At 53.9% G+C, this 13,049-nt stretch overlaps 1 protein-coding gene across 1 annotated transcript; it reads right to left on the bottom strand.

Annotated features, from left to right (window-relative positions):
* Window positions 1-6,944: 6,944 nt before the first annotated feature.
* Window positions 6,945-9,460, bottom strand: LOC136006785 (acrosin-like). The gene is made up of 4 exons (XM_065664840.1): window positions 9,282-9,460; window positions 8,461-8,726; window positions 7,924-8,072; window positions 6,945-7,304 (listed from the first exon to the last, which is right to left on the bottom strand). Exons 1-4 carry the CDS (start codon window positions 9,458-9,460, stop codon window positions 6,945-6,947), a joined length of 954 nt encoding a protein of 317 aa, XP_065520912.1.
* Window positions 9,461-13,049: the final 3,589 nt, after the last annotated feature.

The raw sequence follows: 13,049 nt of genomic DNA, 5'->3' as shown, positions 1-13,049 counted from the left end.
AAGAAAAAGCAGAGAGCTGTTGCCAAACACTAGCTTCAGGTTTGCTTCCAGCAGAGCCTCCAGCTTCCTGGCAGAAACAACGGCATAAAGGGTGCCTAATACTTACTTTCTAAAAGGGAGAAGTTGAGGGGAAAAAAACAAACTGCCTTTACAATTCTGTGTCATAAAGCACTTAGATTTTCCAGAGGAAACATTGATGCAACATCTTTCCTTCCTGAGCAGCTATTTCCATGCAGAAGGGCTCTGTTGAGATCAACGGATTCATTTCACTCTCACAATTCAGGATTTAAAAGCACTGGGAAAGAGAGACAAGCAAAGCAAGCCACTCAGCAGGTATCCCAGGGAAGCTGTGCTTACAGCTGCCTGCTCCCACACCTCTCAGTCTCCTCTCTACTGCCACTACCTGAACACCAGAAATAAAACCCCAAGAGCTTCTCCTTCTGGTCTTTTCTGTTACTTGGTGCATGTTGAGAACAAGTAAGAACCAGGCAGCAATGCTTTAGGACTACTCTTGCTCCACGGTGGATAAAAAAATTCATGATCCAAACTTGGGTAGTTAGAAGCTGTGCCCTTAGTGATGTCATCTATAAGCTACGTTGATCCTTTACCAAAAAGATCCCCTGAATGATGAAAACAACTGCATTTACTGTGAGGGTGGTGAGGCCCTGGCGGTGTTCAAGGCCAGGTTGGACGAAGCCTTGGGTGGCATGGGCTACTGAGTGGTGTCCCAGCCTGTTGGAAGTGGATGATCTTAAGGTCCTTTCCAACCAAAACCATTCTATGATTCTATGAAAAGAAAATGGCAGGTTCCCAACGGGGAAAAATCAGGCATGAGAGAGAAACACTGCTGGCTTTGCATACTGGGGATGAGGCTTTGCAGTATTAATGTTTTGTAATACTAAGACTTTGAATATTGGGGCTGGGGCTAAGTTGCTAAGGGAACGAAACAAAGGGTTTGAAATACCATGACTTAAACAGGCACGCTCTGTGCTTAAAGACAACGTCATCTTTGGGCAACAGACATGCTCTGTGGTGCAAAAGAACGCTATTCTTGTACAGCCTATGAAGCTAAACCGCTGCAAACTGCTGGTTTAATATTCACAATATTAAAGCTTTAAGATCAATATTAAGGCCTTGCAATACTAAGATTTTTCAATACTGGCCATGGGGCTAAGTTACTAAGGGAACAAGACAAAGGGTTTGAGACACCATAACTTAGAAAGACACACTCTGTGGTTAAAGACAGGATCGTCTTTTGGATGAAAGACAAACTCTGTGGTTAAAAACAATGTCTTTGTACAGCCTGGGAAACTAAGCAGGTGCAGGCTGGTTACACAGGAAGTTGGGGTACCACATCTCTGCCAGAAAGTTACCAAATCAAACCATAAAAGGAGATAAATAAATAAGAGGAAGGGGCGTACGAAATCGAGTAAGGGACCTTCTACCTCTTAGAGAGTAAGAATTTAACACAACTAACATAGCTGAATTGCAGGGTGGTTTAGAGATGGGAGAAATAACACAGTACATTTGAGTCCAAAATCAGTTCCACGAAAGACAGACTTCTTTTCCTAGCTAAATTGTGTGACCTATTCACACTGGCCCTGACGGAACAAAAAGCACTTTCATGTTCAAGTCGCCTCTTTCATAGACACTGAACCGCATGGAGAGAGCCCCCTCTGTCCCAGCGCTCCTGCGGGCCCAGAAACACCCAAGGGATGGGGGGTGCGAGCAAAGGCCGAGGGCTCTGGCTCAGCTCCAGCAGCAGAGGAGGAGGCCAGGAGCCTAGAGAACCTGCCCCTGGGTTGCAGCCTTGGGCACAGAGAGTCCATGAGGAGAAGGGAGAGGGGACAGGAGGGACATGGGGGCACAGCTCCAAAGGCAGCAGCAGTGCTGTCACAGAACACACCCTCACAAACTCTTCTGGACAATCAAAGCAGACTCAAACACAGACTCAAACACCCTCCCTGTGTGCCCTGTGGTGACGGGGATGCCCCAGCCCTCACAGGGTGCCCTAGGAAGCTGTAGCTGCCCCATCCCTGCCAGTGTCCAAGGCCAGGTTGGATACAGGGACTTGCAGCAACCTGCTCTAGTGGAAGGTGTCCCCGCCCGTGGCAAGGGTTGGAACTGGTGAGCTTTAAGGTCCCTTCCAGCTCAAGCCAGTCTGGGATTCTAGGATTCAGGAATCTGTAGCATGTTGAGGAGAGGATGACCTCGAAAGGAGGATTGAAAGGGCTTTCCCAGAGCACACAGAGCATTTCCCAGTCTGGAATACAGGAAACGTTGGACCGAGTCCCTGCAGCAAAAGAGAGGCAGAGTAGCACTGCTGGGCTGCAGCTAAGGGCTGTCCTAGGCAGAAGTTGGAAAGGAGCAGAGAATAACACAACCTCCTTGGATAGGGGATGACCTGCTTTGCAAGGACAGCAGTGGCAAAGCCCCAGTCCCTGCCACAGGGCTCCCGGGGGAAACACAGGTCCCAGCATGACCGTGTCACCTCAGCCAGCACAGAGCCTCTTCCCACATCCCTCCTCGCATGCAGCACCCACTGCAGTGGCCAAAAAGCCAGGGCAAGAACCAGGCCTAGCACTCACCTGCCAGCGAGCCCATGGCAATGCTTGCCAGCATCATGGGCAGCACCACATTTGCTGCATCTCTGCAGAAGAGAATCCACAGTGTCTGCACCCAGACTGAATTTATCCCCACCAAACACCCTCCAAGCAAAAATCTAACTTCACGGATGAGTTGTGCACAGTTTTTGCCTTGGAAAGTGGTTCTGGGAGACATGGAGTGACTGTCAGCGTTCAAAGCCACAGTTCCCCAGGTCTCGGACCCAGAGCACCTTCAAGCTCTCTGGCTGTGGAGGAGGAATGTTTCTATCTCATCACTCACCCACAACGTGCAGCTGCAGCCAGCCCATGGCCTCCAGCTGGGACCTGAAGCGCTAGAGCCAGTTGTCCCCCCACTGCAGCACCATCTGCAGCAAGAAGTTTGTTCTGTTGAACCTCAAGTGGCTCTCGTAGGGGGAACGGTGGTGCTGGCTCCATCGAAAGCATAAGTGAGGATGGCTCCCTCCTGATGGGCAGTTTTGTATTCCCAGATGACAGCTCTGCCTCCCTGCAGCGGTGGAACCGTCAGGCACACGGTGCAGACCATGGCCGAGACGAGTCGCTCTGACGCCGGCCTGAGGTCAGCGGAGCAGCAGGGAGGGAGCGTGTGGCCTGCAGGAGAAAGGAGACGTTAGCGCACAGCTCCTGAGGGGCAGCTCCTGCCACCCGGCAGCGCTGGGTACTTGAGGGTGTCACAGAAGCATGGAATGCTTTGGGTTGGGATGGACCTTAAAGCTCATCTAGCTCCAACCCCTGCCACAGGCACGGACACCTTCCACTAGAGCAGCTTGCTCCAAGCCCCTGTGTCCAACCGGGCCTTGAACACGGCCAGCCATGGGGCAGCCACAGCTCCTCTGGGCACCCAGTGTCCCAGATGGATTCCATTCTGGGCAGCCTGTGACAGTGTCCCACCACACTTACAGGGAAGAGCTTCCTCCTAAGGTCTCATCTTATTCACCCCCCTTTGGCAACTTAAAGCCGTTCCCACTTGTCTGATCACTACATGCCCTTGTAAAGAATCCCCCTCCAGCTTTCCTGTAGGCATCAAACAGATATTGGGAGGCAAACTCATTGTCTAAGTCATCATCTAAATTATCATTTGTATCATCTTCAAATCATTGTCAATTAACAGTTGAATTGAAAGTTAATTATTGCTAAATCACCATTGGATTCCCATTTGATTTTAATTCAGTCCCTGATTAATTACCATTGGTCATTAACAAGGCCCTTATCCCCACAAGGATGACTTCTCTGAACCATTCCCCTGTGAAGCACAGTGAGGCACAGCTCCAAGTCCATTTCCCTTCAGGTATGCAGCGTCAGATCCAGCAAGTGCCCTCGCTCCCCACTGAGGGCCATGGCAGATGGAGGTAGCCCAGTGCAACCGGACGGGGTACAAAGAGAGCTGCAGATAAGGTTCCCGACAGCAGGACAGCTCCTGGCACAAGGACTATCCCAGCTCCAGGGCCAGCCTGCACCGGACGCCCTGTGCTTCCTGCCCTTGGCGGCAGGGTCACAGCGGGGCCCTCTGTGACCCGGTCTGTGACACTCCCCGATTTGGTCACATCTCTTGTGCTGCCCTTCCCTTCCCCTGCCCGCATCCCTCTATCCTTCAGGGGGGCACAGAGACCCCACAGCCGCCCCAGGGGGAAACTGGGAGGAGTCCATCGGGAGGCCCAGATCCCTGCTCAGGGCAGGTTGGGTATCAGTTGATGGGTGGTGAGCAACTGGATTCTCCCCCTTTGTTATTCACATTAGCATTATTATTACTGGTGGCAGCAGTAGTGGTTTTGTGTTATACCTTAGCTACTGGACTGTTCTTATCTCAACCCATGGGAGTTACATTCTTTCCATTCTCCTCCCCTTTCCTCCGAGAGCCAAGGGGGGGAATAGGAAGGAGAGTGAGTGAGCGGCTGTGTGCTTCTGAGCTACCAGCTGTCCTAAACCATGACAGCACCTTTAGCTAAAGTCCCCTTGTCCCAGTGGCACGTTTGAAACCTCTGGTGGTATTAGGACATTGCTAGTGCTCTGCCGCAGTACTGACTGGCATCTCTCCGTTTTTTGGGGAGGAAGGTAAAAGCAAGATAGACAGAGCTAAGGGGCAGATAAAATACATCCTTCAAGGGGTTTTAGAAGGCCACTCAAAGGAAAAATCTAGTCTCTGATGGAAACTGGAGTGACATGCCCACTCCATGTGGCAGGGCAAGCTCATGGCTGGAGCTGAGCTGGCACTGGAATTGGTTCCAAGTCTAGAACCCTTCTAGTCACAGCCAGACATTGCTGGATACCCCTACTCTGCCCCCTGATCCCCAGTGCACGAGAAAGGTCTGATCCAGGGTCTGCTTATGCCTTCCCAACAGCTCGTCATGTGTGAGCAAGTGTCAGCTTTCAATAGCTGAGCTAGTGGAGAGGCAAAGATGTGCTCCTTGGCCTCCCTCTGCTCAGCTTTGGGCCAAGGCAGGAGAGCAGGCCTGCTGTTCTGTGGCTGGTCACTGCGCTAAGGTGGTCGTGTGTTCTCAGAAGCCCCAACAGAAAGCAGGGAGGCTCAAAGGCTGGTAGTTGCAAAGCAGAGGAGGAGACATGGGCAGGCTGCCTTACCTTTCCTGGGAGGTAGTCTGCTGACCCTGGCTTCCCTGTTTTGTCTCCTCCAAGGCTGCTTTTGGTTCCATCCTGTACATGGGAGCTCCTTTATTGCAGACGTCCAGTTCCACCTTGGGGAATGCAGCAGGACCTGGTGTCTGTAAGAGTGCCAGGGAGGTTGCTGGGTACGCAAGTGTTCTGCTGACAGGCAGGCTACTCCACAAAATGATCACACATGTGGTTTAAACAAAGTCACCCATAAATCATACAGTCGCTCTCTCACTCCCCCTACTTCTTGCCCTCCCCCTGCTCCCAGAGGGACAGAAAGGAGAATCGAAAAGAATGCAACCCCCACGGGTTGAGATAAGAACAGTTTAGTATCTAAGGTATAACACAAATCACTACTGCTACCACCAATAATAATAATGATGAAGGAAATAACAAGAGGAAAGAATACAACACCTCAACACCAGCCGACCAATAACTCGCCCCACTCCCCCCAGCTGAGCACCCACCGATACTCGTCCAACCTTGCAGTCCCTGCCCTTCCGGGTAACTCCGCATTGAATCCTGCCCATGACGTGCTGTGGTATGGAACACCTCTTTGGTCAGCTTAGGTCAGGTGTCCTGTCTCTGCTTCCTCCCAGCTTCCCCTCCTCCCTGGCAGAGCAGGAGGCTCACAAAGTCCTTGGGCAGACCAAACATTTGAGCAGCAGCTGAAAACATCGGCGTTATCAGCACTGTTCCCAGGCCAAAAAATGAAAACACAGCACTGCACTAGCTACTAAGAAGGAGAAAAATGACTGCTACTGCTGAACCCAGGACAGATGGATACAGCCTTGAAGCTTGTTAGGTCCTAAGTGAAGATCCCAAGCCTGGAAGCAGGATGCTCCAGCTGGATGCAGGGATGAAACAGAAGCATGGAAGGCTGGGTTCTCCTTCATCATTTGGGCGTGGAGAGGAGCCTTCAGCATGGATTGGAGCCATAGGACAAGGGGAGATGGGTTCCAACTACAACAGGGTGTCGTGAAAGGAAGACTTGGACGACTCAATATGAGTTACCAGCAAGCTTCGTTTATTGGGCTTCTACCTTCGGTTAATATAACAGTGAATATGCAAATACTAGGCACTTGATTGGTTCTGGCACAAATAAGGCATTGTGTAAGCTCTATACTTTTGCAGCTACACCGTGCACACCCCCACCATCCTCCTTCTCATGCACTTATCACTTAGTGGCCTTGGCTGTGATTGGTCATAGTATGTTGCTGTTTGCCGGTGTCCTTCATTTCCTCATTATCTGGCATGAGAGGTTTGCACCATGTTCTACACAGATGTCTTGTTTCAGCTCATTGATGGGAACGTAACCTTTTGACCTTTTTTGACAAGCCAATCCTCTACAACAGGGAAGTTCAGGTTAGAGATAAGGAAGTGAGGGTGCTGGGACACTGGGATGGGTTGGATGGAGAAGGATGATGGATGGGGCTTGGAGCAATGTGGTCTAATGGAAGCTGTCCCCCCTCCTTCTTCATGCCATGGCTTAATGGTAGGGCAATGATTGGACTTGATGCTCCTGAAGGTCTTTCCGAACCTGGCTGATTCCCTGATTCCCAGCTCCTGCTTCACACTGTTCCCTGCCCTCCATCCCTCATCCCCATCCATCCCCATGGACCAGAAGAAGACGTGGGCGTGCAAAGCATCCTCTCTATGGGAAAACAAGGCAACTTTATCGAAGTTCGAGACAACTGCAAGCGATGCTGCTCCTCAAGTCTTCTTCCCCCCTAGAGCCTGCAGTAACTCCCGCACCCGAGTGGTGAATTCCACCAGCACCCGAACTGGGAAGGAGCAGAAGCCACTGATGCTGGAGGCCGTGGGCGCCGGCATTGTCTCCTGGATGGGAGTATGGGAGACGTGCTGGTGGCTCCATGTCGGGGGCGTGGCAGAGGCTCCCGCGGAGCGGAACATCCCCAGCTGGTAGAGGATCCACTCATGGAAGTGCTGCGTTGAGGTGTAGACCCCCGGATGGTTGGCCCTGGCGCAGCCACGGCCCCAGCTCGTCAGCCCCACAACCCAGAAGAAGTTGGCACGCTTGTCCCGGCACATGAGGGGACCGCCGCTGTCACCCTATGGAGGAGAAACAGAGAGGATGAGGATGGGGATGGGTCGACATGGGAACAGCAGAGGGGACCGCCACTGTCACCCTGTGGAGGAGAAGGAGAGAGGATGAGGATGGGGATGGGTGGCCATGGCAATGTCGGAGGGGACCACCACTGTCACCCTATGGGGATGGAAGGGCTCTCCTTCATCATTTGGGTGGGGAGAGGGTCCTTCAGCATGGATTGGAGCCATAGGACGAGGGGTGACGGGTTCCAACCGGAACAGGGGAGTTTGGGTTGGAGATAAGGAGTTGTTTCCTATGAGGGTGGTGGGACACCGGCATGGGTTGGATGGAGAAGGATGGATGGGGCTTGGAGGAACCTGGTCTAATGGAAGGCATCCCTGTCCCTAGCTTCGAACTGGATGCTTTAAACTCCTTCCCAACCTAACCCATTCCATGAATCCATGCTCATGACATGGTTTAGTGGTGAAATCTCAATGCTCTTAAAGCTCCAACCTCCATGGTCTCCGCGCAGGGATGATGGATCAGGAGGCGGATGCGCTTCCGAAGTTAGGATAAGGGGGGATGCAGAGCAGGGCCATGCAGATGGGAGAGGAGAAGGGAGCCCCAGTGGCACATCCCTACCTGGCAGGTGTCGATGCCACCCTGCGGGTACCCAGCACAGAGGTTGTGTCTCTTGATGGCCCCTCGGTACCATTGGCTGCTGTTGCAGAGCTTGACATCGATGAGGCGGACCTTGGCCTCCTGCAGGGCTGATGGGGACGATGCCCCCGCTGTGGGGACACAAAGGGGGTCAGGACTGGGGGCACAAGGACTGGCTTTGGGGGTATTGGGGGCTGAGAAGCTCAATGGGAGCCATCAACATCCCCCCATGTCCTGGGCTGCATCCCCTTTGCTCTGTATCCTCAACAAAAGGAGGACATGGAGGGACCTTCAGCGATGGGACAAGGGGTGATGGGTTCCAACTCAACCAGGGATGCTCAGGCTGGAGAGAAGGAAGTGGTGGGACACTGGGAAGGGCTGGATGGAGAAGGCTGGGATGCTCCATCCCCAGTTGGAGCAATCTCCAATAGACCTGGATGAGCTTTACCCTCCCTTCCATCCCATTCCATGAATCCATGGCCCAGCATTCCAAGGCCAACGGGGCCATCGGGCACTCACTTCTGGCCTCCCTTGCGCCCCATCCGCTGATGAAGCACTCGGAGAGCTGGGATAACCTGAGCGTCGCATCGGGTATGCAGGCCAGCTGCACGTGGTACCCGCACTGCACTGGCTGGTCCAGCTCCACCAAGGCAATGTCGAAGCCGCCGGAGATGCCCGTGTAATATTCATGGACCACGACCTGCCGTATCCAACGCTTCTGGGTCTCGGCATTGGCCCAAGCCAGGTCCGTGATTCCGACCATCACGAACCAATCCTTGGTGAAGCTGGGAGGGAGTGGAAGAGCAGGGATTGGAGCCATAGGACAAGGGCTGATGGGTTCCCACAGGGAATTGCAGGCTGGAGATAAGGAAGGGATTCCCTAAGAGGGTGCTGGGGCACTGGGATGGCATGGATGGAGAAGGTTTGGATCTCCATCCCTGGCAGTGCTGCAGGCCAGCTTGGAGCAAGTAGCTCTATGGAAGGCATCCCTGCCCATGGCAAGGGGTTGGAAATGGATGATCTCAAGCTCCTTTCCAACCCACCCCACTCCATGATCCATAACCATTGCATTCTATTGCATTCCATTCCATCTCATTCCATACCATTCCATTTTAATCTATTCTAATCCATTTTATGGAGAAGAGGGATGGGAAGGAGCCACATTCCTGCTGCTTCCCAAAGGAAAGCACTGCGCCAGCGTGCCTTAGGCTCAAGGGCTGTCAAGCTGGAATCAGCCTTCTCCTGAGCGCTCTTCCCAGTGCATCCAGGATGGGGAACGGGACGGGATGGGAGCTGCTCCTTGGCTATTCCCTACGGCTGGAATCCCTTCTCCCCCTTACTTTTGCCCGACGAAGCAGTGAGCGGCTGTGAGGACCCATTGAGGGGTGATGAGGGACCCCCCGCAGATGTGCGAGAATCCGGTGGCTGTGGGGAACTGGATGCTGACAATCCATGGCCAGGCGCCCTGGTGCGCATCCATGCCTCCGACAATGCGCGACATCCCATAAGAATCAGCCATGGGACGGGTACCGCAGGTCCCTCTGGAAGCAGAAGCCCAACACTTGATGGTTAGGGATGCAGGGCGAGCATTGTCGTGCCCCATTGGGAGCTGCAGGGACAAGGGACCCTATGGGGTGTCCCAGAGATGAGCATCATCCTGCCTCATAGGGTGCTGCAGGACAAAGGACCCTATGGGGTGACCCATAGCTGGGCTGTGCCACCACATGGGGTGATGGCAAGCAAGTGGGGCTCCCCACATCCCACCTCCCCATTGGTGTGACCGTGGCTGGGAGCGGCAGCATCTCCCTATGGAATACCAGGAGCCCCGGAGCCTGGAGCCACTCACCCACAGCTGTCCCAGGAGCCTTGCACCAGCCAGGCCAAGGCCAGCAGGATGATGACAAGGAGCAAAGCCATCGCTGCCACCACCGCTAAGAGTGACACCAAGGAGCTGCTTCCAAGGAGCTGCAACCAAGGAGCTGCAAGCACCACTGCACCCAAAGCGCAACTGCCCCAGGGATACGGGTGCTGGATGCAGGTCCCTTGGAGCTGGGGCTGATGTCATAGAGAGGCAGGTTCCATGGGGTGAGGTCCATGGGGAGGGGGGCGGGTCGGGGGGGGGGTCGATGGGGGGTTCCATGGGGAGATGGGGGTGTTCTGATGCGCGTGGGGTGATCTGAATCCCTGTGGGATGCTCTGGAGCTCTGTATGATGCTGTGGTTGTGGGATGCTGTGAATCTCTGTGGGGTGCTCTGCTTTGTGGGATGCTCTGGAGCCCTGTGGGATGCTCTGAATCCCTATGGCATGCTCTGCTTGTGGGATGCTGTGAATCCCTCTGGCATGCTCTGGAGCTCTATGGGATGTTCTGAACCCCTGTGGGATGATCTGCTTGTGGGATGCTGTGAATCCCTCTGGCATGCTCTGGAGCTCTATGGGATGCCCTGAACCCTTATGGGATGATCTGCTCATGGGATGCTCTGAATCCCTATGGGATACTCTGCCTGTGGAATGCTCTGAATCCCTATGGGATGCTCTGCTTTTGGGATGCTTGGAACCCCTATGTGATGGTCTGCTTCTGGGATGCTGTGAATCCTTGTGGGATGCCCTGCTTGGGGGATGCTCTGAACACCTATGGGATGCTCTGCCTGTGGGATGATCTGAATCCCTATGGGGATTTAAGGTCCCTTCCACCCCACACCACGCTGTGACTGTCTGACTGTAAAGTACGATCTGCATTTGGCTGCAGAAGAGCTCTCAGCACTGAGTCAGGCCCAGGAGCAGGTGCAGACATTTGTGCAGAACATCCTGTCTCTGCTGCTGGCCTCGCCAGAGGCCACTGGAGACCGCTGAGGGCAGGTGAGGCCCGGAGAACAGCCAGGATCAAGGGCAGCACCGCCACCTCCTCTGAAGGAAGCCCAAGGGCTGAGGCTCTGCAGTCTCTCCTTTCCCCTGCACCACCCTTGGCTTTCAGCCCCACAGCAGAGCCCTTCTGCAGCTGCTTCTCAGCTCTTGTTGTTCGCTGGCAACTTCCAAAGGCACTTGTGCCTCTGCCGGAGCCAGAGCAATGGCCCAGCCCGTGCTGCAGTGTGTGGGGCGCTCTGACGGCACCATCAAGGGAGTGCAGGGCTCGGCAGCGCTGGCAGGAGCAGAGCTGTGGGGCCTGACCCTGCTCCCGGGGCAGACGCGGGTGAGCTCCAGCACTTGGGGTTTCTCGGCAGGAAACCGGCCCCGGCTTCCCCTCCGCCTGCACGGCCGCCATGACACCAGGCGGCGCGGGGGGATGATGTCAGAGGCGGCGCCACGGAGGGGAGGGCGGGAAGGGGGCAGGCGCGCGGCGTCTGTGGTAACCTGTGGGGGTGGAGGGATGTGGAGAGGAGAGGGCGGGATGGAGCCGGGATGGAGCCGGGATCGGGGCGGGATGGAGCTGGGATTGGGGCGGGATTGAGGCGGGCAGGAGCGGGGTGAGCGGGGCTGTGGCAGGGATTGAGTGGGAAGGGCAGGGGCTGGGCTGGGCTGGAGCCGGGGGGCAGGGGGTCAGGAGCAGGGATGCAGTGGGGGGGTCAGGGCTGTGGGGCGGGGTGGAGCGGGGTGTGCAGGGGGCACAGCAGGGGTGCAGTGGGGTGAGGTGGGCTGGGCTGTGCCAGGAGCGCACGGGAAGCGGGGCCTGACCCAGCAGGGGAAGTGCAGGCAGGGCTGTAGCCCACTTGGAATCCCTCTTCCAGGGAAGGAGAAGCATGAAGTAGGCAGGAATACTCTTGTAGAAATGAAATCAGGTCTGAATAAGAGCTTTGAATCCAGGTGAAAACTTCTCTTATGTGTTCATGTGAAACTTTGAGCCTCCAGACTTTTGTTTGCGTTTCATGACGATTTTCATGAGGGTGCATTTCAGTAAGGAACTTAGAGAATTAACCAAGATGTTTAAATACACCAACTCTACCTGCACTTAATTTGATGCAGCCAAACAACATTACTGACATGTGAGTTGTTTCATACATGGCAGCAGTCTTGATTGCTTCCAAGATCAAGCTCTTAAACCGTTGCATTTTGCTTTGACTACAAAAACCAGTGTGTGAAAGTAGAGTATATTTGATGAATTTCCCATCCACGTCCTCTGTGGATCATTGGCCTTCACCCACAGCCCAGGAGATAAACATCCAAGGCTGAGAGAGCTGGGCTTGTTCAGCCTGGAGAAGAGAAGGCTCCTTAAGGGGAGACCTTAGAGCAACTCCAGAGCCTAAAGGGTCTCCAGGAAACCTGGAGAGGGGCTTTGGACAAGGGCCTGTAGGGACAGGCCAAGGGGAATGGCTTTAACCTGCCAGAGGGGAGACTGAGCTGAGCTCTTAGGCAGAAGGTCTTCCCTGTGAGGGTGCTGAGGCGCTGGCACAGGGTACCCAGAGGAGCTGTGGCTGCCCCATCCTCTGTGGGATTCTGTGGTTTTTGTTCAATACCTTTAGCACTGCATGTAATTGTTAGATGATGGGCAAAATGAGCCATAGATTCCTTCGAGTGCCAGATATGTTAGTAAGGGTAAGAATGGAAAAGTAAATTGTGGTTTTTTCACCAGTGTCAGGAAACATGACCAAATTCAGGTTCCTCTTCATCCTGCAACAACCACTGCATCCTCAGGACCTGCATATGCATCTTGTTCCAGTGCTAACTAGGGCAGTTAGTTGGTAACTACTGCTTGTGTCATAGCTGTGAAAGATCCATCACACCCGAGACCCTAAACGGTGGCAGGTGTGGGCATATATGTAAGAGCAGCAAGTTTTTACAGTGATGCCTCTTAACTGTTGTCTCTAAGCTCAGCCCAAGAGATAATAACCTGCTCTAACATGGCAGTGGTGTCATTTTTCCGCAGGTACCCTCAGAAAGATGTCTTCTCTGGGGCAACGCTGTAGCTTCAAGTGATGACAGGATATTCACCACCCCCTTAGGCTGGGTTCATAATCAGGAGGATTTCAACACCTACAATTCATAGCAGCTTTTTAATTTTACTGAAAGCTAACTTAGTGCCATTCTGGCCCAGGTTTAGTTGTCGGTAGTCACTCCAGTTGTCTTCGTATCTTCTCCGTAGCCTTTGGTCTGTAAGGATCAGTACCAGCAGCTGT

The sequence above is a fragment of the Lathamus discolor genome, unplaced genomic scaffold (genome assembly GCF_037157495.1).
Source record: "Lathamus discolor isolate bLatDis1 unplaced genomic scaffold, bLatDis1.hap1 Scaffold_70, whole genome shotgun sequence".
Lineage (NCBI taxonomy): Eukaryota > Metazoa > Chordata > Aves > Psittaciformes > Psittacidae > Lathamus > Lathamus discolor.
This window is presented reverse-complemented; position numbering and strand designations above follow the sequence as displayed.